At 56.0% G+C, this 27,475-nt stretch overlaps 2 protein-coding genes across 2 annotated transcripts; one reads left to right on the top strand and one right to left on the bottom strand.

Annotated features, from left to right (window-relative positions):
* Nucleotides 1-806: 806 nt before the first annotated feature.
* On the top strand, nucleotides 807-8,747 carry CCDC86 (coiled-coil domain containing 86). Its single transcript, XM_012643901.1, has 4 exons — nucleotides 807-1,639; nucleotides 5,879-6,008; nucleotides 7,713-7,787; nucleotides 7,975-8,747. Exons 1-4 carry the CDS (start codon nucleotides 846-848, stop codon nucleotides 8,092-8,094), a joined length of 1,119 nt encoding a protein of 372 aa, XP_012499355.1. The 5' UTR covers nucleotides 807-845; the 3' UTR covers nucleotides 8,095-8,747.
* Nucleotides 8,748-10,157: 1,410 nt separating this feature from the next.
* Nucleotides 10,158-13,638, bottom strand: PTGDR2 (prostaglandin D2 receptor 2). Its single transcript, XM_012643900.1, has 2 exons — nucleotides 13,571-13,638; nucleotides 10,158-11,366 (listed from the first exon to the last, which is right to left on the bottom strand). The coding sequence occupies exon 2, from the start codon at nucleotides 11,355-11,357 to the stop codon at nucleotides 10,158-10,160; it is 1,200 nt and encodes a 399-aa protein (XP_012499354.1). The 5' UTR covers nucleotides 11,358-11,366; nucleotides 13,571-13,638.
* Nucleotides 13,639-27,475: the final 13,837 nt, after the last annotated feature.

Below are 27,475 nucleotides of genomic sequence, written 5' to 3'. Positions count from 1 at the left end.
ACCAAGGAAAAGGTGGGAGGCAGGTCCACACATGGGGGCAAAAACCACTGTCTTGGCCAAAAGGAAGATCAGAGATGACCCGACCTGTTCCTAGAACTGGGGCAGAAGGGGGATGCGGGAGGATATGCAGCTAGGGAGGGCCCAGGTGTGCCACAAGACAAAGGTGGTGTGTCTTACTGGTACCTCGACTTCACCCATACATGTTGACCATGTTGAAAGGGAGAGCCACGGATTGTATACTGAAGCATGGGGCAGGGGAGAAGGCAAGAGTGTGAACATTTAACACAGAAAAGACATATTTCCCACCTCCGGGACCCCGGGGTAGCATTCACTCAAGCAGCGAGGAGTATTCCTACAGGATCATTTAGACGCACTAAGCTAGTGCAAAATCACCCATACTACAAATGAGGAAACTGAGGCCCAAGGAGGGGAGGCACCGGAGTGACTCAGCGGCAAAGTTTCCACCTCGCCTTGCCTACGAGCTCCCTGGACCTTTTTCCAACTCCTCTCTCTCCTGGAAATGACCCCCGTTCCCTTCTTCGCCCGCACGCTCTCCTTTCCCAGGAAACTGTGTTTACAAGAAAGACAAGGATGAAACGCAGGAAAAGGACTTCCCGGTCAATCACAACGGCGCCCAGGCGCATTGCGCATGCGCAAACTAAGCCCAGCCCCCGCCGGTGGACAACCCTGCCTCTCTGCCCCTCACCAACATGGCCTCCTCGACAACAGCCACTCCTGCCCGGCACAGATGTGGCGGCTCCTGACGTCATAGGAAGGCGCCGGTTACCCACGAGGCGGTGGAAGACTGCAGGTGGGCTCGGATTTGGAAACTTTCTGGCTGGGCCATGGATACGCCGCTAAGGCGCAGCCGACGGCTGGAAGGCCTAGAACCTGAATCCCCCGAGAGCCTCACCGCAGTTTCGCGGGCGAGACGGGCCCTTGTGGAGTTTGAGTCGAACCCAGAAGAAACGAGAGAGCCCGCGTCACCTAGGAGTGTGCAGCAAGCTGGCCTGGGGTCCCCCCGTCAGCTGGAGACAAGCCCGGGATCTCCCAGTCTGCAGCAGAGTCCGGCCTTGGGGTCCCTCCAAAGGGGGCCAGAGCCGGGCGCGGGGTCCCCACAAAGGGAGCCAGAGCCGGGCCCAGGGTCCCCCGAGCGTCAGCAGGATCTAGGCCTGCAGTCTCTCCAAAGACAGCCAGAGGCGAATCCTGAATCTCCCCGACGTCAGCCAAAGCCAAATGAAGAGTCGCCAAAGTTATCTCAGGGCCTGGGAGAACTGGCCTCGGAGTCGGCCCAGAGTAAGGAGGAGCCAACCCCGGAAGCCCCCCCAAATCAGCTGCAGCCAGGCCCAGAATCACCAGAGCCTTACCCTGGTCAGCAAGCACCGGGTCCGGAGCCCTCGCGGCCACTACAGGAGCTGGCACCCGAGGCACCAGGCTCCCCCCCGGGTCAGCACGAGCCAAGCAAGCCACCTCCGGTCGGTGAGACTGTGACAGGCGGCCTCGGGGAGAAGAAGCGAAAAAGTTCTCCAGCCCAGGACCCGGTGTGCAAGAAGTTGAAGGAGGAGGAGGAGGAGCTTCCTGTAATCCCGAAGGGGAAGCCCAAATCGGGGCGGGTATGGAAGGACCGTTCCAAGAAAAGGTGAAGTGGGAGACAGCATGGGTAGGGGTGGGGCTTTCTATGGTGTTGGGACCCTCCCATCTTTGCCCTGCTGCGGCCTGTAGGCAGACAGCTCCAGGGTTGGAGAGAGCTCACATTAGTGGGGAAGGGGGAGGTCAGCAAGCAGGTAATTATAGTCAGAAAGTGGTAAAATGTCCTGGAATCCCGGGGAGGGTGAGACGTGAGACTAGGCCCTCGAAGAAGATCCTGTCTGTGATGTTCCTCCTCAGGGCCCCTGTTTACCTGTCCTATAGCACCTCCCTTGAGTATTCATTCAAGTGACACTTACCATTGTCTGCCCTCTCTAGTGAGGGAGGCAGAAGCAAGGAAACCAGCCAGTATTTGATAAAAGCAGTGAGGTGTTCACCCACTATTATCCGAGTGCTGATTATATAGGACACTGTGCTAAGCACTTTCATAAGGATTGGCCAGGGAAGAGCCTTTCAAAGACAGAAGAGCAAGTTTCACCACATTTAATCTGCACATCAACCTTAAGAAGCAGGTGTTGTTATTATTCCCACACTATTTTATGTTTGCGGAAACTGAGGCTAACTGAGTGGAATATGCAGGACCTGAGCACGTATCTGAGTCCAAAGCCTGAGCAGGAAATCCCTTTACCCGCTCTTTGCGGATTCACCTTGAATTGAATGGCAGCCTTCTTGAGGGCAGGCACGAGGTCTTCCTTGTGGTTCTGTGCTAAGGGCACAATAAGAGTTTGTGGAATGGAGGAACAAAGAGGCTCATCTGAAGAAGGACGTGCTCAGGCTGCCAGGAAGGAGAGGTGGGGTTCAGTTCACATTTGAGCTAATGGGAACCAGGGGCAGAGGCGGGAATGCGTGGCTGTGAGGGACCGTGGGCAAACGAGGGTGTTTTTAAGAAGGAAACTGACATTTACTAAGGGTAGACTCTGCCAAGCTTTGTGCTAGGCCCTGTGCAGATGTCATTTTGTTGTACCCTTAAAACCCCAGGCAGTGGGTATTATTCCCCTCCCCGCATTAAACAAAGAAGAAACTGAGGTTTAGAGAGTAATTCGCTGCAAGTCACCAATCAGAGAGAGACTTTGAAGCTGGAGTGACAATAAAAGTTGGAGAAGTGCCTGATAGCACTGCCACCCCACCCTGTCCCAACGGGTCATAGGAGAATGGTGCGGCCACCGATGGCCATGGAGAGCCAGTTGAGGAGGTTGGTTCAGGTGGAAGAGGGTGCTGAGCAAGCTGAGTGGGGCCTCCTACTCAGAGCCTGGGGTCCTGGTACTCAGGCTGGCAGAGGGGGGTAGCCTGCTGAGCAAGAGGGGGCTGGGTCCGTGCACAGGTGGGGAGAAGGGCAGGGTCAGCACGAGAAACTGAGGATCAGCAGCTGGAGCAGGGTAGGGGAAATGGGGAGGAAGGACATTTGGTCCCAGCTCCCTGCCCCAACTGAAAGCTCTTCTTCACTTCCTGCTGCTTCCTTCACTTCATGCACTCTAGACTCCTTAAAGAGGCCGTGCGGGCCTACCCTCCTCTCCCCTTCCCTCACTAGAGTCTTCCACACCAGCCTCCCCTCCACATTCCTCCAGTGTGTGATGCTCCCTCCTTCCTCAGGGCCTTTGCAAATGCTGTTACCTCCGTTCAAAAGGCTCTTTCCCTGGCCCATCCCTGTTCATCGCTCAGAAGCTCAGCTTAAGTGTCACCCCCTCTAAAAAGCTTCTCTTTGTCCAGTCCAACTGGGGGATAAGTCCCCAAGCTCTATGTTACCATTGTACTTTGTACGTCTCTTTTGTAACATCTCCATTTGCGCAAATGTTTACTTACGAATACTTGGGTGATTCTTGTTGGCTGCTTGTCTTCCTCTCTAAATCAGAGGGTCCATAGATCTCCCAGGACCCAGCACATGGTGGGCACATGAGGACACAAGGTAGTCATTGATTCAACCAATTAATAATGCTCTGAGTAAGCAGAGCAAAGTCCAGAACAAAGTCCCTGCTTTCCTGGAGCAAACATTCTAGTTGTGGGAAACAGATAAAAAACAAGTAAGTGTATACTATGGCAGTAATAAGGGCTTTAAAGGAAAATAAACTAGGATGGGGACCAGGGCACAGCAGCAAGGGCAGGGCGTTGCTTCAGTGTTCAGAGATGGCCTGGCGGATAAAGGGGCACGGAGCAGAGGCCCGAATGGAGTGACAGAGGGAACCAAGGCAGACATCTGGGGAGAGAGTAACAGGCAAGAGGGACAGAAAGTTGAGAGACCCTGAGGCAGGAGCATGCTCCTGTTTGAGAGACAGTCCAGGGATTTCGTTGCTGGAATCAGGGAGCAGCAAGGAGTGAGGTCAGAGGGGCAGGGGGCCTTGTGGCCCTTGCAGGGACTCAGCTTTCCTGAGTGAGCTCAGGAGCCCTGGAGGGTCTGAGCAGAGGAATGACATGGCACGGCTTCTGAGTGCAGTCCGGCCTGCGGAGAACGGACATAGGTGGGCAGGGGTGAAGACGGGACCAGTGAGGAAGCTGGTGCGGGGGAATTGAAAGGGCTTCAGAAACTTCAGGCAGGTCTTGCGGGTAAGGGCCCAGCAGGCCACTCAGAGGACAGTTGGGATCTTTGAGGAAGCAGCTACGGGAGGTGATGAGTCCAGAGACAGGTGGAGGGAGGCAGCCGCACTGGGAAGGTATGAAGGGTCGGGGAGACCTGGCCGCAGCCCCCCTGCCCGGCTCATACCAAATGCTACCTGCTCCACAGTGCCCTCGGATGTGCCATCTCCCTGGTCGCTCTGCTCTGAGGATTCACGTTTATTGAGCACCTGTTGTGTGCGTGTGTCGGTGAATCCTCCAGCACCCTTTGGGACAGGAACGATTCTCATCCCCATGCAGGGGGGGTGCTGAGACTCAGAGGCTCCCTTGCCCAAGGTCACCCGGGCAGTCTGTGGTGTGTTCAGGACTGGGAGCCCAGGCCTGTCTTCAGTCCCCAGGCAGAACCGATGTCCTGGACCTGCCTCAGTACCTCAGCCACCAGCCACATGTGGCTATGTAAATGTAACTAAAATTAAATAAAATTTAAGATTTTATCTCTCTACCAACACCAACCACATTTCAAACATTCAAGCATTCAATAGCCGCCTGCAACTGGTGGCTACCTTACTGGACAGTGCCAAGATAGAGCACTTCCACCATCACAGAAAGTTCTGTGTGCTAGCCCTGCTCTAGAAAGGTGTGGCATCGTGTCCTGTGGCTCCACCACCTTGTCCCTTCAGGGTTCTCATACCCCAGTTTGGGGAGCCCAGCTCTAAGTGTAGGGAGGAAGTCCATGCAGCAGCCCCGTTCTTAGTGTTTAGGGAGTCACATCTTCAGCACGAGGCCCTTGGGGAAGGGGGGTTGCTGGGGTCAGAGGGCAGCGGGGCCATGGGACCCCAAACAGGCCTCGAATCATTAAAGGAGGAAGACCTAAGTGCAATATGTGGCGGCCACCGGAAGACTTGTTTTCATTTTGCTTTTACTTTTTATTAAGGAAATTTTGAAGTGTACAGAAAAGAGCAGAGCTGCGTGAACCCCCGTATTCCCATCACAGCTTCAGCACTGCTCAGCGTTTTAATCTTGGGTCCTCAACATTTCTTCTCTTTTTTTATCCTGGAATATTTTAAAGCACATCCTAGATACATCATCCCACCCACGAATCTCTGTAGTCTGCGTTCTTACATTTCTCCCCTGACTCTAAAATCATTATCACTTTTCAGAAACCCCAGACATCCCCGATAGCCCCGAACGCCCATTCCACGTTCATTTCTCCCCGACTGGGGGAGAGATTCTGAACCATCACAGGGCGTGAGCGCCCCGTCTCCAGGGGCAGTCACACCCAGGCTGACTGTGCTTGGGGGAAGCAGCAGAACTTTCCAGCAGAGGCCGTGTGGCCTGGACTCTGCCATCACAGACAGAGGCTCAAGTCCTAACTGCCACTCAGGCACAAGGTGACCTTGAGCAGGTGTTTAGCCTGTCTGTGCCTTGGTTTGCTCCTCTGTAAAATGGGGACAACCAGAGCACCCACTTCAGAGGCACGTAACAGGGCTTGAGGAGTGACAGCCAGCACAATCACAGTCCCTTCCTGCCCCGAGCGTCTGCAGACCTGGGGGGCTGCCTGCCAGGCAAGCAGGGTCGTGATTCTGACTGGGCTCAGGAAGAAGGTTCAGAGCCTGGAGCCAAGTGGGGGACAGAGCAGGCAGCACCCCTCAGCCTCTGCAAGCGCCCCCCTCTCCTCGGCCAGGTTCTCCCAGATGGTTCAGGACAAGCCCCTGCGCACCTCCTGGCAGCGGAAGATGAAGGAGCGGCAAGAGAGGAAGCTGGCCAAGGACTTCGCCCGGCACCTGGAGGAGGAGAAGGAGAGGCGCCGGCAGGTGAGGGGCCCGCCAGGCCAAGGCGGGGACTCGGGTGAGGGGAGCTGGCACAGGTGCCCGAGGGGCCGACTTGGCCAAGAGAAGTTCTGGAGCCCGAGGGCCCCAGGGAGGAGGAGAGCCTGGCCGGAAGCAGAAGTGTAGTCTGGGACCACAGGGCCGGGAAGCCCAGGGTACCATCCAGGTTAGCCTGGGCCTCTGTAAGAGGCTGGAGGCTGAGAGTAAGTCCCAGCTGGGCATTCTATAAGATGCGGTCAGGGTCCCTGCTCTGGGACCTGCTCAGGCGGGCAAGGCTTACAGATTGGAAAACCTTGTTCCCGGTATCGTTGCTGTCATTCTCCAAGAAGCAGCCCCCACACCTTTCCTCCACTTGTCTTCCGCCACCCACCCCAGAGCCAGAAATGCCCCATTAGAGGTTCACACGCACTGTCTCCAGTCTCCAGGAAGCCCCCATAAAGGGTCACAGCTCCACCCCCTGCAGCAGGGACGTCTTCAGTGGGAGGGAGCAGGGCGCTCAGCAGGCAGCACACGGAGGAAACAAGGTGAGGGCATTGGTCAGCGACGGCCCCCAGGACCAGGGCAGTCAGTGGGGTGTTACTGGACCAGTGACCCCAGGGCTGGAGGAGCACTGCACCGGAGTCGCTGCGGTCCCAGCCTGGCCACTGAGAAAAGGGGCGGGCCAGTCGCTCCGTTATCCATCCCTTGTTTTAAGTCACCTACAGCTGAGGCCCTAGGGAGGGTGTGGCTGCCACCATATGCTGAAGCCTTACCTCACTTCCTATGCGGCCCTGGGTCCTCTTGGGCAAGACAGAGCTGCCTTCTCACTTCTCACCGTCCCCCGGAGAGATGCCCAGAGCCCCTTCTGACCACGGGAGCCCAAGTCTCACTTCTCCTTTGTCCCCAGAGGCCAGGCCACCCCTGCTACCCCAAGTTGCCAAAGCCTCTGAGCATGCAGCAGTCTTGGAGCCCACATCCTCACCCTGGCCCTGCCAGGGGACAGTCAGCATGGCCACCAGGCTTCCCATTCCCACAACAGACTGTTCCCAAAGAGCTGGGTGCTGTTCCAAGCCCTGCACGTGTGTCATTCGTTTGTTCCTCAGAACAGTCTTACGAGGTGGTGATACTATGGTTACCTTCACTTGAAAAATGGGGACGTTGAAGCACAGAAACTTAGCCAAAGTCAACTGTTTAGAAAGGAGCAGAGTCAAGATTTGAACCCAGGCCAGATAACCCCAGAGCCTGTTCCCTGCAGCTCAGCCCCTTCTCAGCCTGTGCCTGGGAGAATCTCAGGGGCCCAGCCCTCACCCTGCCCTTGCGCTCTAGGGCATCAGGGCTTCGGGGAGACTCCAGGACGGTGGAAACGAGGGAGGGGCCGGCCCACCCCTTCTCCCACGGCAGGAGGCTGGTATGTGGGGCCCACACAGGCCGCCTGTCTAAGTCCCCGTCCTCAGCTACCTGTCTGAGTACCCACCTTCTAATGTGCAGTAAGGAACTTTCCACCACAGTGGGCCTCTGGGCACAGGATTGCTCTCACTGGCCTGCCCAGAGGGTCCCAGGCCCTCCACCAACACAACAAGACACAGCCCAGAGCCTGGACAGGAGGGCCTTTCCCCTTCCTCCTGGGAATTCTGCCAGCTCTCACTCCTCTGGGGCCTGGGAGACCAGGGCTGCCTCAGCTCCCAGACTCAGATCCCCTCTATGTTCCAGGAGAAAAAACAACGCCGAGCTGAGAACCTGAAACGCCGCCTGGAGAATGAACGGAAGGCAGAGATTGTCCAAGTGGTGAGTGTCCCATCTTCCCCCCACCCCTGCCACACTTAGGGGTGCGAACCACAGCCTCGGCCCCCTGCCTCATGTGCCCTGCTCTCATGCTGCGATCCCAGGCCCCTGCGGGGTGGCCTTCCTCCCCCCAGGGAACAGGGCCCAAGGCTCCAGCCACACTAATGCCCTCCCCCCGTGCCACCCCCAGATCAGAAACCCCGCCAAGCTCAAGCGGGCGAAGAAGAAGCAGCTGCGCTCCATTGAGAAGCGGGACACCCTGGCCCTGCTGCAGAAGCAGCCGCCCCAGCGGCCAGCAGCCAAGATCTGAGCTCAGGACACCTTCCATGGCCTACAACCGCGTCAGACACAGCACTCTCGGGCCACTGGTCAGACGCCTCTGCTGGAGCTGACTGTCCAACTCCATGGCTCTAAAACAGGGACCTCACCCCAGCCGGGGCTCCTGGGCCTTTGAAGGCTTGTGGACAGGCCTCTAGGACAGAGGCCCAAAAGGAACCTGGGACCTGGCAGAGATGGGGGAGGGAAGAGGTTCAGCCCCCCTCCCTCCTACTCCCTCCTTCTCTAAGTGCCTTCCATCCAAGAAGAGTAAATTCTCTGATTCCTCAGTGAGCCAGCGAGCCAGAGGTCAGGAATCCGGCTCCCCACACACTCTCCGAAGGCTACTGTGGGTACCTCTGAGCCCCACTGACCCCGTCACCCAGCACACCGAATCCAGCTCCTCCCCACTTCCAACACTGAAAGATTCACATAGGGAGGTTGCTGGGAGCGGGGTTTCTCTCCAGCACCCCCTTTCCCAAACCAGCTTCTGCAGAAGGCCCGAAGATCTAAGTCATGCCCAGCCAATCTACAACAGAAATATTTATGGAATGCCTCTGGTGTACAGGCACAATGCTAGGCACCAGGGAAACAAAGGCCCCTGCCCTCCAGGGCTTTCATTCTGGTGGGGAGAACATAATAAACAAGTGAAACCCACGGTGCGTCCGCTGGGAGAGTGCTGTGAGTGAAGCAGGGGCCAGGTGTCAAGACGGGGTGGCGATTCAGCCAGCCGTGCATCTCCCTGTTCAGTTTGCTGAACGCCTGCTGGGGGCTGGGCCCTACCCGGCACTGGAAATAAATGGTGAGTGGCCAGCCCAGCCTTCGGTGGCATCGGGCACTGGACCAAGATCCCAAGAGTTTCTCATCCTGGCTCTCCCACTAACGTTGCAGGCAGCAGGCAGATGTTTGCAGGCAGCAACTCGGTCAGCCCCTGGGATGCAGAGCTGAAACAGCAGTCTCTGCCCCCAAGTCCCTCGTAGGTAGAGGAAATAGACACAGTGCGGTGGAAGTGCCAGGACAGAGCTACTAGTCGCCCCTCCCGGGTGCAAATGGGAAGTGGCAGTTCCCCAGCCCCCTGCAGCCAGGAGGGGGGTGTGCAAAGATGCTGGGATTACGGGTGTCCAGAGGGGTCCCACAGAACCGCAGGCCTGCTGCCACGTACATGCAAATTCTAAGGACTGAGAAGACCTTCAGTAATGATGCCCATTAGACTCTGATTAGCCCCAGGTTTCCCAAACACTTGACCATGGCACCTCCTGCTTTTTCCACCTCACAAACACTTTGGGCAATGCCGGGACACAAGGGTCGAGATAGGGGCTCCCAGGCAGCTATTATGTGATGTACCTTTGGTGGGTCAAAGGACATTCTTTCACTTACCAGATAGTAATTGAGCATGTGACGCTTAAGGTTAGGGCGCAGACACTGATGTCACTAGCCCTGAAACTTGGCCCTGAAACTTTAGGCAAGTTACGTAATAACCTTCCTCAGCCTGAGTTTGCTCATCTGTAAAGACCCGCTAGTAGAAGCCGCCTTAAGCTGTGTGATAAAGTGTCTAGTACGATAAGCGTTGGCTAAATGGCTAAAGCGGAGAGATTACACTGGAACAGTGCTCTTCGAACCTTTCCTCTCCCTCTTCTACTCCAAAACTGCATCACTGCTTGGTAGAATTGAGCTGCAGGGAGATTGGCCCAGCGTGCCCTAATTTGAGAAGTCTTACGGTTTTCCCTTTTGTTACTCCAAGTGCGGTCCCAGCAGCCCTGAGGCGGCAGCCTGGGAGCTTGTCGGAAGTGCAGAATCCCCTGAATCAGACTGCACTTTAACGAGATCCCTGGGGACGCACGGCACTTCACAGTTGGGGAAGCGCTGCCTTAACTCACTTTGTTTCTGAAAAAGATCCATTGAGTCACCGGGGTGCTTTAAAATGCAGAAGCCTGGGTCCTGCCCCTCGGCCTATGATCTCGGGGTGGAGTCCGGTGTCTACACTGTCCTGACGGGGCCCTCGCAGTGCTTTCGTGCAGTGCCTTGCTGCCCGGGCCAGGCGACCTCGGCTCGCGCCTGCTACCCCGAGGTGGTGCTCAGCGACCCGCTCAGGGGCCCCCTCTCTTCCTGGGATGGGGCCCGGCCCTTGTGCGGGGGGGCGGCGCGGCTGCCCCGCAGCCAGCCCAGGAGGCGCGCGGGGCGCAGCGGGTCCTGGCGGCGGCTGCCGAGCGACGCGGAGGAGGACGAGGGGCGGCGGCGGCGGCTGCTGCTCGCGCCGCCCAGCTCGCTGTCGTCCACCAGCACGCTCTCGAGCACGGCGCGCAGCGAGCGCCGCAGCTTGCGCAGCATGTCGGGGCAGGTGAGCACGTAGAGCAGCGGGTTGGCCACGCTGTTGAAGAAAGCCAGGCTGGTGACGAAGGGCAGCCCGCGCCACACGAGCGGCCGCAGGGCCGCGTTGGCGTGCGCCCGCGCCTCCAGCAGGCTGAACACGTGGTAGGGCCCCCAGCAGAGCGCGAAGGCCGCCACCACGGCCGCCACCAGGCGCACGAAGCGGCCCGGGCGCCGGCGGCCGCGGTGGCGCAGCTGCAGGCTCACGGCCGCGTGGCTCGAGGCGATGACGGCCAGCGGCAGCAGGAAGGCCAGCAGGAACTTGCTGACGGCCAGGGCCGCCTGGCGCGAGTTGCACGTGGCGTCGCGGTCTGGCCCGGGGTTCAGGAGCAGCACGTTGTAGTAGCACATGATGCGCCCGTCCAGCCGCGGGATGGTGTCCCGGAACACGAAGTAGGGCGCGGTGTTGAGCACGGCCAGCGCCCAGAGCGCCAGGCAGACCTTGTGGGCCGCCGCCACCGTGCGGTGATTCTGCGCCCACACCGGCCGCACCACCTGCAGACAGCGGTCCAGGCTGATGGCGCTGAGCAGGAAGCCGCTGGCGAACATGTTGAGGAAGAAGATGGAGGAGTGCAGTTTGCAGAAGGTGGTGCCCAGCTCCCACGAGTGGCCCACGGCCAGGAAGTAGGTGAAGAAGGGCAGGGAGGCAGTGGCCAGCAGGTCTGACAGCGCCAGGTGCAGCACCCAGGTGGTGACCACGGTCTGGCGCATGCGGCAGCCCACCACGAAGAGGATGAGGCCGTTCTCCACCACGCCCAGCAGCGAGGCCAACCCGTGCAGAAGCACGGCCGCGTGGTCGATGTAGCGGATGCTGGAGTTGGTGTGGCTCTGCAGGCGGCTCATCTGCTCCAGGATGGGGCAGAGCGGCTTCAGCGTGGCGTTGGCCGACATCGCGGGGCTCTGCAGTAGAGGCAAGGAGGTGCTGAGGTTGGCAGTGCGGGGGCCACAGAGGAACCCAGAGAGAAGTCTGGAGCAGGAGCCTGGCCAGGAGAGTCGAGTGTGACCCATGAATGTGACAGAACAGGCTGCTGGGGGTCAGTGAGGTTGAGCAAAGGTGATAAAGGGGGGGATAACATCCCAGCTCCCCCATATGCTCGCTGTGCAACCTTGGGCCAGTCATTTAACCTTCCTGAGCCTGTTTCCTCCTCTGTAACATGGGCGTCGGTCATAACGGTACCTAGCTCAGAGAGTTATTGGGAGAACTAAATGAGTTAATATGTGAAAGCGTTTACAACAGGGCAAGCACTGAATCAGTGTCATAGTGATGATCATGAAGCAAGTGGTCTAAGATCACATGGAAAATAGGAACAAGGCCAGGCCACGCAGGACTCCTTTTCCCAATCCCCAGAGCACTGGGGCGTGAACATGGCCCCACATATAGGGTTCTGCTTGTTCGGAGGGAGGGGAATCTATGCTGTGCCTTCCCACCTGCCACACCCCCACCTTGCCGCAGATCCTCCCTGTGGCCCTTTGCTCCCACAGTGGTGGCTGGCGAAGTGTGTTGACCTCGAACAGTGGAGCCAGGCTCTCCTCTGATAGTTGGAGAGGAAATAAGATAAGAGCCAGGCAAGAGCTGGGCAGGAGGAACTCTCAGATGGGGGCCCACTGGGGCCAAAAGATCTCTCCCCTCCCAGGGGCAGCCACGCAGCACTGCCTGCCCCAGGAGACCTACCCCCGTTCACTCACTTATTCACTCACTCATGCTCTCGTCCAACAGGTATTTGTTGAGTAACGACTCAGGTAAGTGCTGGAGAAGCCAGGCTCTGGCAGACAGGCAGCCCCCCAGACGTGCACGCACACAGCCTCATCGGAAACCCAGGGGACCATCTGCTGTGAGGCTGGTCTAGATCCGTGAGGGCTGGGGAAGTTGGGGCGGGAGCCTCCCTGCAGGAGCCAGGGGCAGGCAGCAGGGGTGGGGACTCAGGTTGTCCTGGGCCCCCACGATGTGCCGGGTACTGTGGCAGGTCCTTCACATAGAAGAAAGGTGCTATATTCCTCTCCATCCCATTTTACAGATGAGGAAACTGAGCCTCCCTGTTTAAAGAGCTGGATCCGAGCACCCAAATGACACAAACGTGGAGAAGCAGCAGTTCCATGCCCAGCCTGAGCCCTTCCCTCTGCCCCTCCCCAAGCACGAGATGAGGGAGGAGGAAGAAGAAAGGAAGGTGGGGAGCAATGGTCTTCAGTACTCGTCTTTCCAGGGGAAACACTGTTGGCCAGGATGAGAAAAGCCACTCCCTTCCAGGGATCCTGGCCGTTGTAGGGTGGGGTCCTGGGATAGCAAACTAGAATTTCGCTGACAGATGAGCCCCTTGGAGCAGGGGATCTGCAGGGAGGTGGGAGAGGAGCCTGAGCCCGCTGAGAACGGTCATACTTCCTAAGCTTTAGAGTTTGCAGAGCAAGCAATTACATTTGCAGTAAGCCTACGAGATCCCATTTTTCAGAAGAGGAAACTGAGGTTTGGAGAAGCACAGCAACTTGCCCAACGTTCCTCAGCTGCAGCCGTGGGGCTCAGACGCCACTCCCGGCAGACGGCCAAGTGCCATCCCTGCGCTGCTCTGAAACACTCCCTTCAGTCCAGCTGCCGCTCGTCCAAGTCCCACAGGGACACTCAGAGAGCACAGTCCTGCTCCACCCTTGGAAACCAGATCAGTCCCTTCGACTGCATGGGGACAGCCCCCAGCCTCCCAGGATTCTCAGGGAGCCCAGCAGCTAGGGTCCTGCTTTGGCAGGGGGCTGGAGGACAGAGAATGCAAGCTTTGGGGCTCCTAGACCTGGGTTTGAATCCCATCTCCTCAGCTTCCTGGCTGGGTGGACTTGGGTCCACTACCCTAAGCCTGCTGGTGTAATCTTCCCACCCAGACTGCTTGTGAATGCGGAATAAGGTGGATGAATGGTTTGCAGTTGTGCCGGGCATCTGGTCAACGCCTAAGGACATTTCATTCAGTCCTGCCCTTTTCTGAGTATCAAGTGCCTTCCAGTCCTTGGTACACTCAACCCCCTGCCATCCTAGCTAGTAACGGCCCTCTCGCCTGGTCATACTGGGCCTTCTGCGGGTCCAGAGAGGACACTCAGGCTGCCTAGCCCCACCACCACATCCTTACCTGCGCACGGAGGGAGCACAGGATTCCAGCCCTGGAGGAGGTCAGCTCTGGCACCAGCTAGACAAGAGCCCCAGGCAGGAGGAGGCAGGGAAGCAGAGCCGAGGGAGGAAATAGCTGTCAGCCCCGGAGGGAGTGTGTGTGTGCGTGTGTGCGTGTGTTTAGGGGTGGGGTGGGGGGAGGCGGGGACAGCTAGAGCATGAGTTTCCACTCGGTGTTCAAGTATCATGAATCTCCATCGATGCTGGCAGCCCCGGCTCCGCCCCCCTTCATGAAGGAGCCAGTAGCAGCCTCGAGGGCAGTGCAAGCGCAGGTGGGGAAATCAGTGTGCAAGACGGTGGGAGCCGAGTGTGCCTGCGGCTGTGCTTCTGAGAGTGACCAGGGTGTAGGGGAAGTGCATGAAGAAGAGGAGGCCTCGTCCATCCGTCCACTGTCCCTGGGCTGCCCTCTCCTGACACCATAATCCGTGGAGAATAAACCCCTCCAGCTCTTCTGAGGTCCCAGGCATCGAGGGGGCCTGTCCACGAGAGACCCGGCGGACTCCCCAGCCAGGAAAGCAGGGTGGGGCAGCGGGAAGAACGTGGGCTGGGGGCCGGCCACTTCCATTTGCTGAGCCCCAGTGTTGTCATCTGCGAACAGGAGCAATGACGTCTGCTCACAGGCTGTGGCGAGGGTAGAATGAGGTAGGTTATACAAAGCACACAATAAGTACTTATGAAAATCAGCTTCTCTCCCCTCTGGGGGACAAATGGGGAGAGACCTAGGGAAAGAGAAGATGGGAACATGTAAGTCTGCCTTTTGTTGTTCCCTAAGTCCTTATTCTCCCCTGCTGACAAACGTTCCTGGCATCAGACAATGTTCCTTCAACCTCAGCGTCTCAGCACCTAGTAGCTACTCACTGAAACATGCTAAGAACTCAATATCCCCAAATGGGGCAAGGACGCCTCCCATGGGATTGACTCTACAAAAACCTTCCACTTAGACATCAGCTTCATGCAGAGCGTGACACTTAATAAATTCTCGCTGAGAGACTGCTGCCGTGAGTGGAAAATGAATAATATGTATGACCTTGTGACGGGGATAATATTTCTCGCCACGGCCCAATCCAAATCATTAGCGATAGGAAAATGTCTCCTTTCCTCCACATCGGGAGGGCTTGGACTTGCAAAGACAAGAGCCTGCAGCCCTCCCTAGAAAACAGGCAGCTGTTTCCATTCCACCTTGGGGAGAGCACTCTCCTCCGCGCCCCCCACCCCCGCCCCCGTGCCCAAACAGCTGTCCCAGGGACAAGACCATGCAGGCCGTGTAGTGCAGGGGTTAAGCCCAGGGACTGTGGGGCCAGACTGCCACTGTTTGGTTTTGGCACTGCCACTCCCTAGCTATGTGACCTTGGGTAAGTAACTTCACAGCAATAAAATATGAATCTTAAAAGGTACTCCTCCTTCACATCCCAGCCCCAAAGTACAAGGCTTAGAGCCCAGACTACTCTTTGTTAAACAAAGAAAAAGAATCACCTTTTCCCACTATAAACACATCTTGGCACTTGGGCATCAGACTTGAGATAGGGCACAGTCCTGTCCCTGGATCCCAGCCCTCCCCTCCCCCCTCCACCAGCACCCTTGTGCAGTGAACATCCTGTACAACCTTTCACGGCAACCCTGCTAAGGTGCTTCCAGCTAAAACCTTTACTTCTCTGAGCCTTCTCAACCCTTGTTTCTAATCCTGTCATGGCTCCTTTCCCAGCCCTCCCCGAGGACAACTTATCACTAACAAAAAAAAAAAGTGCTCCAGATGAGCAAGGCCCTAAGGCATTTTCTGAAGAAAGAGGCAGTGACACTTGTCTCTGGGCTCCTTGGCTGCACTCCCACGGTGGAAATGGCCTTCCTGCACGTCCTCGGAGAGCCCGAGTCCCGCAGCCCCCGTGTCCCACAGCCTCCATGGTGGAGGATGCCGGAGGCAGGAAGTCAGGTGGGCAGGATGCTGGCTTGTGCCTCCCCCCCTGGCGTTTCAGGAGCCGAGAGCCCACGCTGGGCACCCTGAGGGGAAGTCTCAGGAGTGGACGGGAGCAGGGGGGCCCTGGCTGGGAGCAGAGGATAGGAGTCTCCAATTCAGCAGGTGACACCTGCTTGGCCTGAGTCTAAGAACCTCCAAGGTGGCAGGCCTGTGCTGGGGGGCAGGAGGACACCAAGACTGTCAGGTGGGTCCCCACAGAGCTGAGCTTAGAGTCCAAAGGACAGTGACCAGGCCTTCCCTGAGAGCTGAACATGGTATAGACCAGCGATTTTCAGCTTGAGTGTGCATCGGAATCCCCCGCAGGGCTTTCAAAACCGGATCGCTGGGCCCTGCCCCTAAGGTGATGCAGCAGGTCGGGGTAGAGCCTGGGAGTTGACATTTCTGCCAAGTTCCCTGGGGACACCAGTGCTGCCAGACCAGGGGCACACGGAGGACCGAAGCACAGGGATGGAGAACGAGCGTCCTCGGGTCTGGCGTGCCTGCAGCAGGGAGCTGCTGTGGCGGTCCTGGGAGAGGGCAGCGGCTTCTGGCCGCGGGGCTGCAGGAGTGCCTGCCCTCTCAGCCTGTGTTCTTGTCTCCACTGTGAGGACCGCAGGACATAATGAGCCAAGTGCTCGGCTCAGAGCCTGGCACAGAGTGAGGACATGGGTACCAGTTGTCATTATTATTATTTCTGGTTGTTGTCTGCAGTGACGCTGGTGGAGGGACATCCGTGGGCTGGGCCTCACTGGAGGAGTCATGGGTTAAGGGGAGACACAGTGGCCCAGGCCTTGGGCCTTCTGACCGGAAGGGTGGGCTGGGCTGGGTGCCTACAAAGCCACTTCAGCCTGGCCTCTCCGAGAGCTGGGGGGAGAGGCTGGGGCAGATCTTAGCCTGAGCCGTGCCCTGCGCTGTCCCAGGTCCTGTGTTCCCCTGGACCGGGAGAAAGATGCAGCTACACTCCAGTCCCTAAGGCACAACCTTCTCCATGGCCGGGAACTGCCTGTCACAGCAACAAAGGGCGGAGGTCGGGCCCATCTATGCATCAGCACCCTCTCTTGCCGTGCAGGAGACGAATCTGCGCCTGTCACTGCCTGGCGTGCAGACCTCTCCTGTGTCTCTGCTGCCTGCAGGAGCTGTCTACGTTCCCAACCTCGGCATTCAGGGCCTCTCCCAATCCAGCACGCAGACACCATCCCAGCACCCCCTTCCCCCGTCCACAGCTACCCGACCCCCCTCTCCCCACCTCCGTGCCTTTGCACATGCTGTCGCTGCTGCCTGGAGTGCGCTCTCCCCTCCCTTCTCATCCCACAGGACCCCTATCTGCGGCCATCAGTGTATCTGGGCCCTCAAGGGGCCAAAGGCTTATGGCATCGATGTGTTTAACAAACAGGGAACAAGGGACCGTGAGAAGGGGCCGATGTGTGGGCTTCCCCGCCTTGGCCTGCCCTAGTAAGCAGGTCCTTCATGTTCTTTTCTGGCCACTTTAAAGAAGTCAATCAAACAGGAAGTGAGACGCACGGCAGGAAGCGGGTGAGGCCTGCCCTGGATCCTCCAGCCCCTTACTCGGGAAGCCCTCGAGCTGCCCACACCCAGCGGGAGCGGCCCACCCCACATGACACCCTGTGAGAGGCCCCGGTTGAGCGCCCTGGTGCCAGCACCACCCCCGGACCCCTCACATGGCCAATACACCCCTCCAGGACCTGACCCCAGCCATGCAGTTCTGCATTTCTCCACCTGCATTGCTGCTCCTCCATCATCAGTCGGCATGTGTCACTGTCTCCTCCTGCCCTGTACGCACCAGGCTGTTTCTGTGCCCTTGCTTATGCTCTGGAATATCTTTTCTTCCTTTGGCTTCTTGGCAAACTCCTACTCACCCTTCAAAACCCTGGCCAGAGAACCCTAAAAAAAAAACAAAAAAAATTTAAAAAATAAAAAAAATCCCTAGCCAGAGCTTGCCTCCTTGGGAAGCCTTTGCTGAGCCTCTCAGTCAGACCCACCTCTTGTCCCTCCCTCCCACATCTCCACTTCCCTTCACCAACAGCCACCCCTCCCCTCCCTGGTGACTCTTTTTCACACAACTCCCACCCTCATGATGAGCAACTCGAGGACAGAGACTCTTCCTACTGTATCTCCTTGTCTCAAGCCAAGCAAAGGGCCTGACACGTGGAAGGGGTCCCAACAAATGTCTGCTGAACGGAATGAATCTCTAATACTGGCTTCCACATGCAGAGCCCAGAGGGCCTCCAGTCCTTTATGGTGACCCATTCTGGGTCCTTTGCTACCCATGGTCTGGCGCAGTTCTCCCTGGCTCTGTTTACACCGGCAATGGGTACAATCTTGGTGACTAATAAATTTAGAATAGGAGGGAAGACAAGAGGAAGAACAGGCAGAGACAGACCCTGGACTGGGCTCAGGCTCACACATGTGCCAGTTTCCTAGCGCTGTCAGAACAAGTCATCACCAACTTGGCAGCTTAAACGACAGATGTTTCTTCTATGACAACCTGGAGGCCAGAGTCTGAAATCAAGATGTCAACACTCCCTCCAAAAGCTCAGCAAAAGGTCCTTCCTTGCCCCTTCCAGCTTCTGGTGGCTCTAGGTGTCCCTCAGCTTGGGAACTCTGCCTTGTCATGTGGCCTTCTCCTCCTTCTTCCTGTGTGTCTCTGGTAGGACACTTGTCACTGGATTTAGGGCCCACGCGGATAATCCGGGGTGATCTCATCTTGAGATCCTCAATTACATCTGTGAAGCCCTCTTATCCCAATAGGGTCACAGGTTGGGGGTTAGGGCGTGCACACATCTTGCTGAGAGGGGCCCCATTCAACACACTGCAAATAGCGATGGCTAACGTTTATGGGTACTTACTAGGGGCCAGCACAGGGCTAAGTGCTTCACATGTATTAGCTAATGTAACTACCACCCTCTGAGCTAGGTACCGTTATCATCCGCACTCACAGAAGAGAAAACTGAGGCTCATGGTGGTTAATTGATGCTGCCGAGGCAGCTCTGCTGTGGAGCGGAGGGGCTGGAACTCAGAGCCGGGTGGCCCGGCCGCAGCGCCCAGCTCTTCCCAGCCGGCAGGATTCCCTGAGGCTCTTTGTTTCTGCAGGGGAAGCAGGGCTGCCTTTCTGCTGTTACCTGTGCTCCCACAGGCTTTCTGGAAGCATCTCTGCAGCGGGCATAGCCCTCAGGGGCCACGGCTGGGCTCCCCTTGGGTCACTCTGCAGGCCACTGAGGGAGGACGCTGCTCCCTGCTGGTTTCCCGGCTTGCTTGTGTCCCCGCAGCCTTGTCTCTCCAGCCTGGCGGGCTGTCCTCGCCTGGTGCCCTCCCCCTGTCCCTGGATTCTGTTAGCAGGAGAGACAGGGCGGGAAACCGACACTCACCTCTCCCAGCACCCCAGTTAGGTTGATCGCATTCTTAGTCCCGTTTTACAGCTTAAGAAACTGAAGTCTGGTTTTTAAAAGTTAAAAAAAGAGGTTAGAAAAGGAAAGAGAGAAATGAACAAACTGAAGTTTAGAAAGAGACCAGGTGGGCAAAGCCAAGATTCTAGGTGAAGTCCCCTCGCTCTGACCCTCTCTCCTCATCAGTGAAAACAGCAGTGGTTTTAATGGCCGCTGTGCTCGAATGATCGCCTCGTGCAGACCCTGCTCCGCGAGCACGGCGTGGACGGCCACCTGAACCCTCACGGCAACCCACGAGTGAGGTGCTGCCGTGAGCCCCACTGTGCAGTTGAGGAAAGCAGTCACACGGCAGGGAAGTGACCTCCCCTAGTGGGTGAGCGGGGAGCTGGGACCCCCCAGGCCCATGAGCTCCCGTGTCCGCGAGTCTTTGCAAGAACATGGAGTCGTAACCGAGGACTCAGGGCTGTCTCTCTCCAGGACAGTTTGGCACCGTTTTCTCAAAGGCATCCTTCTGCCCTTGGCCCCGAGGAAGCTCCCCTTCTCTTCCCTGCCCATTTTCAGGGCCTTGGCAGACACGCCCTCCCTAGGGGTCCGCGATCGGTTAGAAAACGCCTGTGTCTTACCCAATTCCATCCCCGCCATAACATTCTCATCCCTATTTTCTAGCTGTGGGGGTGGGGGGGCAGGTAAGTGATTTGCCAGGGCCCTCTGTCCCCAAGCAGTGAACCCCAGACGAAACCCAGGCCTCTCCACGACCCCAGCTGATGCTCTCCGTGCGCCTGACACCCCCGTCAGGGAAAGCTCTCGCACAATAGGAAGCGCATCGATGCAGAAGAAATGAAGACGTTCAGGAAGCACCACCCGCCTGGCAACCACCACACTAGTGGGTGAACGTTTGATGAGGAGCAAGATAATTACATCGTTTCAAAGTATCTCCCCGTAAGAGGCAAAGAGAAACACCGTAACTTTACAGCAGAGAAACCTGAAGACACCACCTTAACCGATCGATCAAAGTCACATCAGCAGCAATAGGACACACCAGCAGGATGTGCCTGCTGATGGGACACACTGGGAAGGATACGGCGTCACTTCTGGGGTGCTCCTGCCTGCAGTGGGCTTCCTTGTGTCCCCCCTAAATTCATACATTGAATTCATACGTCCCCCCAGTCCCTCAGAATGTGACTATATTTGGAGGTAGGGCCTTTAAAGAGGCGAGTAAGTTAAAATAAGGCGATTAGGGTGGGCCCCAATCCACTCTGACCGGTGTCCTTAGAAGAAGAGGAAATGTGGACGCACAGAGAGACACGGAGGATGCCCAGCAGAGAGGAAAGCCCGGCCGGGGATTCGGCGAGGAGACAGCCTTCTGCAAGCCCAGGAGAGAGGCCGCTGGAGAAACCACACCTGCCGACACTTTGATCTTGGACTTCCAGCCTCCACAACTATGAGATGATAAAAATATGTTGTTTAAAGCAAGAGGAAACACTAGACAAACGCACACTTAGGCCGTTGTGCAAAGTGGCTGGCCTGCACTCCTCAAAAGTGCCGAGGATGTGAAAGACAGGGGAGGACAGGGGGACGGCTGGAGATCGGGGGAGGCCGGAGAGGTGTGCGAGTTTGAGACTCCTGGTCCGGGATTGGATCCTCGGACCAGCAAAAACACTTCTCCCCTTTGCTGTAAAAGTCCTTATGATGGCAATTGGCATTGAATGTCAGATAAGCAGATCACTTCTGTTTGTGTTTGCAGACAGTTGTGTTTATAACAATATTCATTTCCTGATTATTTTACTGAAATAGTTATTTCCTTTCTAGGGAATATACACTGATGTAATTAGAGGAAAGGGGGATTAGTCATGTCTGCACAGCTCTAAATGGTACGGAGGGGTGTGTGTGTGTGTGTGTGTGTGTGTGTGTGTGTGTACATGCGCACAGAGAGAGAGAACTAAAGTAAACGTAAGAAGTTAACAGTTAACATCTGAGGAATCTGGAAGAAGGATCTACGGAAATTCCTTTCTGGAAGTCTGAAATGATTTCAAAATGAAGTTTAAAGCCTCCACATTGCCCCTCAGGAATTGTCCCCCTCACTGGCCACTTCCCTCTTCCGGCGTCCTCTTCTCCCCGCGAAGCCCTTCCCTCTCCAGCACCCACCCCGCCCTGCTGCAGCTTGCAGTCTGCCCTGGATCTCTGTGCACCCTGCTCCCTCCCTGCTCTCCCCAAATCCCCTGTGCCTCGATGCAGCGTCCCCACCACGCCCCCCGTGCCTCCCAGCGTCCCCACCACGCCCCCCGTGCCTCCCGGCTCTGCCGCCTCTGCCAGGAGCCCTTCCCTCCAGAAACACTTCCACACACCCCCCTCACCCTCCACTGGGTTGGTGCCTCTTTCCAGTCTACTCCCAGACCCCTCAAGCTTTCCCCAGCTGAGCTCTCATCACAGCAAAAGTTAATCGTTGCCAAGCGTGAAATCCTCGCCACATACCACTGAGTGCACGGTCGTGTGTCTCTGTCTGTCTTCCGGCCCGGCCCGCGAGGTGAGCATCAGCATCCCCAGTTTACAAACGGGAAACCTGGAGCTCAGAGAAGGTGACGCACCCCGGGTCACAGCTACTACGTGGTAGGGGCTGGATAGAAACCGGACTCCGAACTACCAAGGCACGTGCTGTCCCCACTGCTGCAAATGATAATCACCTGTGTTTCCTACCATTTGCAGAGCTCAGCTTCCGCTGGGCCCCAGGCTAATCGCTTGCAGGAATTAATGCCATGAAACGCGGCTGGTGACAGTTCCTCCCTCAGAGGATGGCCGGGTGGTATAAGGAGCTAACACAGGCAAGGCCTTGGAACTGTGTGTGCCTGGTATGTGGTGAACACTGCAGCCTGTGGGCCGTTTTTCAGGGACAGGGTCTCACTGTGTCGCCCAGCCTGGAGTGCAGCGGCATCATCATAGCTCACGGCAGCCTCACACTCCCGGGTTCCAGCGATCTTCCTGCCTCGGCCTCCCAAGTGTCTGGGACTACTGGCACACACCACCACAGCCAGCTAATTTTTTCTTTATTTTTTGTAGAGATGGGGTCTTGCGATGTTGCCCAGACTGGTCTCAAACTCCTGACCTCAAATGATCCTCTCGCCTCAGCCTCCCAAAGTGCTGGGACAGGCATGAGCCATGGCACCCAGCCCTGTTCTTGTTGTTTTCAATAGACTTTATTTCTTAGGACTGTTCTAGATTTACAGAAAAACTGAGACAATAGCACAGGGAGTTCTCACATACCCCACGCCCAGTTTCCCTGGTAATTGACATATTAGTATGATACATTTGCTACTATTAATGAACCAATATGGATCCATTATTATTTTTTTAACCTCCTCCCAGACCAGAGTTATATCATTATTAACTAAAGTCCATTTCCTGAGCTTTTACCTAATGTCCTTTTCCTGTTCCATGGTCCCATCCAGGATGTCACGTTTCATTTAGTTGTCATTCTTATTATTTTTGTATTAGTAATAGTCATCATCACACTAACTGGCTTACTCCTCACAGAGCCCAGTGAGCTGTCCCTAGTCTATTTCCTCACCTACAGCCCCATCCTGCTGCCAGCTCTTAGGGCAGGGGCCCTGTCACCCTGGTCTTGCCCCTAATGCTCTGCCCGAGGCATGGTGACTACGCCATCCTGCAGCCTCCTGCGGTGCTGAGGCCTCCAGGCAGGCAGCATCCCTGGAGAGCCTGTCTGGTCAGGGACGGGAGGGGGAAGGCTTGGGAGGGAGGCAGGCAGGGGCCCAAGGCCCACAGGGCCACTTCCCAGCCATGGGTCCCGCCCTACCTGCAGCCTTGCTGTTCCTAGAAAGCTCTCTCCTCTCCTTCACAGCCACAATCGTTCCTGCTGAGCAAGCATCAGGCCCCAGCTGCGGGCCAGAGAGCCAGGGTGAAGGGCAGACGGCAGCTTTCTGGGCAGCCCCCAGGGCTCCTGGCTGGGAGGGTGTCTGCCCCTGCCTTTGGGGCAGGAGTTTCCCCATGGACCCTGGTGGCCAGGTGGGTGCTCCCCCAGGTGGGCCCCTCTTGCCCTTAGAGGCTCCCACTTGCCGCCTCGCCCATATAAGGCCTGGGCCCTGCCCTCGTGGCGGGGTCAGGGCTATTGCGGGTGTTTGTGGTATGTCTGGTGGCAGGAGCCTAGGCCGTGGCCTGGGGTCATCGTGGGGCCCAGTCAGTGGCCCTGGCCGGAGCCTGGCCTCCCAGGCCTACAGCACAGCTATGGCTGCGGGGTCAAGCGCATGCCACTGCGGTGTTGCCTGGGCCGGGCCAGACTGTCCACTTCAAGGTGGTGAGCAAGTGTCGGCGGAATCCCATCGCCACCCCCCCAGCTGCACGCCCCAGGACATCGTGAGCTCTCCAGAGCCAGTGGGCTTTGAGGATTCCTACATGCAGGAGGCCCGCGGGTGTGGGGCTTGTGAGTGGGCTCCTCAGGCATTGCCCCCCACCCCCGCCCAAGAGTGTGCTGGCAAAATGGGGAATCTCCGGCCGTAGGGAAGGCAGGAGATGGTGTAACTGCATTCAGTGGGGAACCAAGCAAAGATGGACATGGTCCACCTCACCTGCAGAAAGGCAGCTCCGGTGCTGCACGGGGTGATTGATTACAAAGGCCTGGTGAGGAGGGGAGGGTTGCGGGAGCCTCGTCCACCCTGCATCCTTCAAACCCCTTCCCTCTTGAAGGCTCCGGCAGGAACTTCAGCCCGAGGCTCTCCTCTGGGTGGTCCTTTGGCTGCTGGCTGTTGCCCTTGTCCTAGGTGGGCCGGGGCAAGACCTGGGCTCCGGGGCTCCGGGAAGGCAACAGTGAATGGGCTCAACAAACCATGATTTCAAACCTACTGAAAACAGATGTGGAGAAGTTACCCGTAACAAGTTGTCTGAGAAACTTCTTCCTCCCTCTGTCCTTTCGGAATTGTGGCTTCTTTTACAAATACTTAACGTACGCCATGCCCTTGGAAATCCAGTGTCTCCCAAGGCTGAATGGGGGGGACTTTGCCTCCCAGCAAGGAACGGTGGCATTCCGGGCAGAGAGAACAGAACAAGGCAAAGCTATGAGAGGGCAAAAGCATGACAGGGTCCAAGAGCAGGAAGAGCTGGGAGTCGGGAACCCGGCAGGAAGGAATGGCCCGTGAAGGCTCGTCAACCTCCCCAGACACAGGAGTTCTGACTGGAGCACCCGCAAAGCACCCTGTGTGCCACTGGGGATAGGAGGGGCCTAGAGTTCTCGGGGACAAAAGAACTAAACCTGAGTTGAAGGAGCTCTTCCCAGGCCCCGCTCTGAGCCTGCCAGCCTGCCGCTGAAGGATGCCGGGAGACATTTCCAACCGCCAGCCTCCCTGCCCCGTACAGGAGGGGTCAGCACAGGTTGGATGGCAGCCTGTTGGCCCTGAGGCGGCCTGCCACGGTGGGCAGGGCACCCAGACAGGTCAGCACCGGCACCGGCTATTGTGCTGTCCTGAGGCAGCCTGTGTGTGGCATGGGCCTTCATCTCTGATTTGGCAGCAAAGACCTTTGCAGACTGACATGTAGATCTTCTAGGTTAGGAAGGGGTAGTGGTCGTGGGGGCAGAGGGAGTAGGGTTCAGCCTCAGGCGGACAGGGAGAAGAATCTGGTAGGAAAGCCTGAACTTGGCTTCAGACACCTTTCTGGGCCTCTGGTAGGGCGTGAGTTTAGAGAGCGGTTTCAAAGGGAGCTAGAGTGCCCAAGTCAGGCCGGCGGCCTTGATAGTACGTGGGGTGCCCCGGCTCTGGCTACTCGACCTTTTCTGTCTTCAGGGTACTGGTCAAACATATGGACTCCAAAGCCAGGCCGCCTGAGTCACGACCTTTGCTTCTGACTAGCTGTGTCATGTCCAGCGAGTTACGGAACTTCCCTGGGCCTCAGTTGCCTCATCTGTAAAATGGAGATAATGTCTGTCCCCATAGGGGTGTTGGATAAAACGAGTTAACGGATAAGAATGTTTAGAATAGTACATAGCAGTTAGCCAACATCTCCTGAATGCCGTTAGCTACTCACTGGATTCTCTTCCTCCTGCCCTAAAACCTAATGCTTACCTAGTTTGGTTTTTTTGTTTTGTATGTGCAAGTTTACAGGCCAGGGCGAGGGGCACCGCTGCCTTCAGGCTTTTCTGGCTGGAGGTATCTAAGAGAGCACTGAGGCAGGAAGGCCCGGACACTTGCTATGGAAGTCAGCCAAGTGACTTCCCTTCTCTGGGCCTGTCTTCCCACCTGAGGCTAATGACGGCCAGTCCTTCCCTGCCCAGCCCAGCTTCCTGGCTTTTACAGGGAGATAAAGCGGGTATTCTTAGGGTCAGTGTGATGTAAGTGAGGACTTTTAGCTTGGCTATTTGGAGGAGCCAGGCTGATTTGCTCTTGGGGGCCTGGGTTCTGGTTCCTTCCAGCATCAACTCTTCCTTCTTCCCCTCCCTCCATCATAGGAGCTCATTATAAGGATTTTAAATAGCACAGGAGGGTGGTCCTATGAATGGCATTGACGCTCTGTTTAAACAAAGCATTGTTCCGTATGTACCAGTTGGAATCACATTGTGTAAAACGACTTTTCTCTGTTAACTTTTTAACACGAGGGTAGACATCATGTGTCATTTCCTACCATTTTTAATAGACAGATTCTCTAAATTGTGGTTTAACTATGACATATTTGATCTTTTGATGGAGACCAAGTCTATTGTTAAGGATGAAAAGCGCTGAACACAATTATGTAAGCATGTAGTTCTTTGAATACTACTTTCTGGAAAGACATTCTTAGGTAGAACTGCCAGGTCAAAAGCCACGCCCCTTACGACTGTGGGGCTCCAGGACCACACAGGTGTCTGCCCGCCCCAGCCCTGCCACCAATATCATCCTAAATCTTGGCCTCTCTGAGTAGCATAAGGCAACAGCACGACTATTTTAAAGTGGCTCTTTTTGATTAGAAGCCAAGCATCTTTACAGCCACTTGTATCTTATAAATTACCCTTCATGTCTTTTTCCTACTGTCCACAGTTTCTTTCTTTCCTTGTTTGTAAAGAGCTTCCAGGGAGCAAGGGGTCAACAGCCTCATCTTATAAATTTCCCATCAAACTGGCCATTGGCTTCTTTGCGGGTGCGGGGGCAGTCTTTCATCTTTGAGAGGATTACGTAACAACGAATTTTTACCCTCACAGTTTTATTTTTGAATATGGCAAAGACATTCCTGTACCCTATATAATCATAAAAGTATCCATTTGCTTTTTTATGATGCTCTCATGACAACGTAATTATTTCTTTCAAGCGTATACAGCTGCATACTTTTTGGCAATTGACATTTAAATGGTGCATAGATTTTGTCAACACTTCCATGTCAAAGGAGTCTGTTGATTGATACAAATATATGAACAGTGAAGTCCATGGCAGCACTGGGTTCCTTGTGCTTTCTCTGGAGGGAAGCGATCCAAGCTTTGGCTTCCCTGGACAGCAAAATCTACTCTGGATTTTGCCCAATTTAAAGCTTTTTTTCCTCCCCTGTTACCACCTCCCGGTGTGAGCAGGCACCCGCTGGGCCTGGAGAGTAGCTGAGTCAGATCCAGGGGGCTGATAACAAACCACTTCTGCTAACCTGCAGCAGGAAGCAGAGCTGCTCCTGGCCCTCAGGTTTTCTCTCTTCCTGCCCTTTTGGGGAGGGGGCAGGGCTGTGGCTACAGCTGTGTGAGACCCAAGGGATCCCCCTCCTCTCCATCTCCCCCGCATACTCTACACATTGAGATCAAATATTCCATGGTGCTTTCTTTTAAATAAAGGGGAGAGAATACTTCACAGCCTGTCGCTTCAGCTCAAGTAAAATTTAACACCTTAACGTGTGGTTCCATGTCCAGACATTTCTGTAAGAGCATTTCATGGAAAAGTGCCAATTCCATCCAGCAATAGGAACTCTAGATAGCCAGATCAACCTCCAGTAAACCACCAAAACACCAGATTATAAACATTTTAAAATGTTTCAATCATTGTTGAACTAACTTGGGGAAAAAGGCATGCAGATAGGCCAGAAGTAAAGCAAAAGCAAAAACTCTGGGAAGAAAAACCAGCTTCCATTCTGGGAACTTCCAAAGAACCGTGCACACCTTGACATTCTGCTTTGACGAGTACAGAGGGCTGCAGGTCAAGTCTAGAACCTGCCAAAGGTGGAAAGTCTGGACATAAAGTCTCCTATTAAAGCTGGGACTGCAGGCGGCTAAGACCTCAGTGTAAGAGCGAAGGAGAAATAAACCCATTGCACAGAAGGGGGCAGCAAGGAATCTTGCCTATCTTGATCTTGGCGCTGAGTGGATTGGGAAAAAAAGAAAAGAAAGATCGTCCCTGAGAATTAAAAGTACAATTATCTCTTCTCTGGTGTTTACGGTCCAAATTCTTTTTTTTTTTTTCCCCCCGAGACAGAGTCTCACTCTGTTGCCCGGGCTAGAGTGCCGTGGCGTCATCCTAGCTCACAGCAACCTCAAACTCCTGGGCTCAAGCAATCCTTCTGCCTC

The sequence above is a fragment of the Propithecus coquereli genome, unplaced genomic scaffold, assembly GCF_000956105.1.
Source record: "Propithecus coquereli isolate 6110/MARCELLA unplaced genomic scaffold, Pcoq_1.0 Scaffold202, whole genome shotgun sequence".
Classification (NCBI taxonomy): domain Eukaryota; kingdom Metazoa; phylum Chordata; class Mammalia; order Primates; family Indriidae; genus Propithecus; species Propithecus coquereli.
The sequence above is the reverse complement of the archived record's forward strand: the minus strand, read 5'-3'. Positions and strand labels throughout refer to the sequence as shown.

Coding starts and splice junctions, on each gene's coding strand:
- CCDC86 (XM_012643901.1), top strand. CDS start 846: ATGGATACGCCGCTAAGGCGCAGCCGACGGCTGGAAGGCCTAGAACCT. Junction 1,640..5,878: donor AAGGACCGTTCCAAGAAAAG/GTGAAGTGGGAG, acceptor CTCCTCGGCCAG/GTTCTCCCAGATGGTTCAGG. Junction 7,788..7,974: donor AGGCAGAGATTGTCCAAGTG/GTGAGTGTCCCA, acceptor TGCCACCCCCAG/ATCAGAAACCCCGCCAAGCT.
- PTGDR2 (XM_012643900.1), bottom strand. CDS start 11,357: ATGTCGGCCAACGCCACGCTGAAGCCGCTCTGCCCCATCCTGGAGCAG.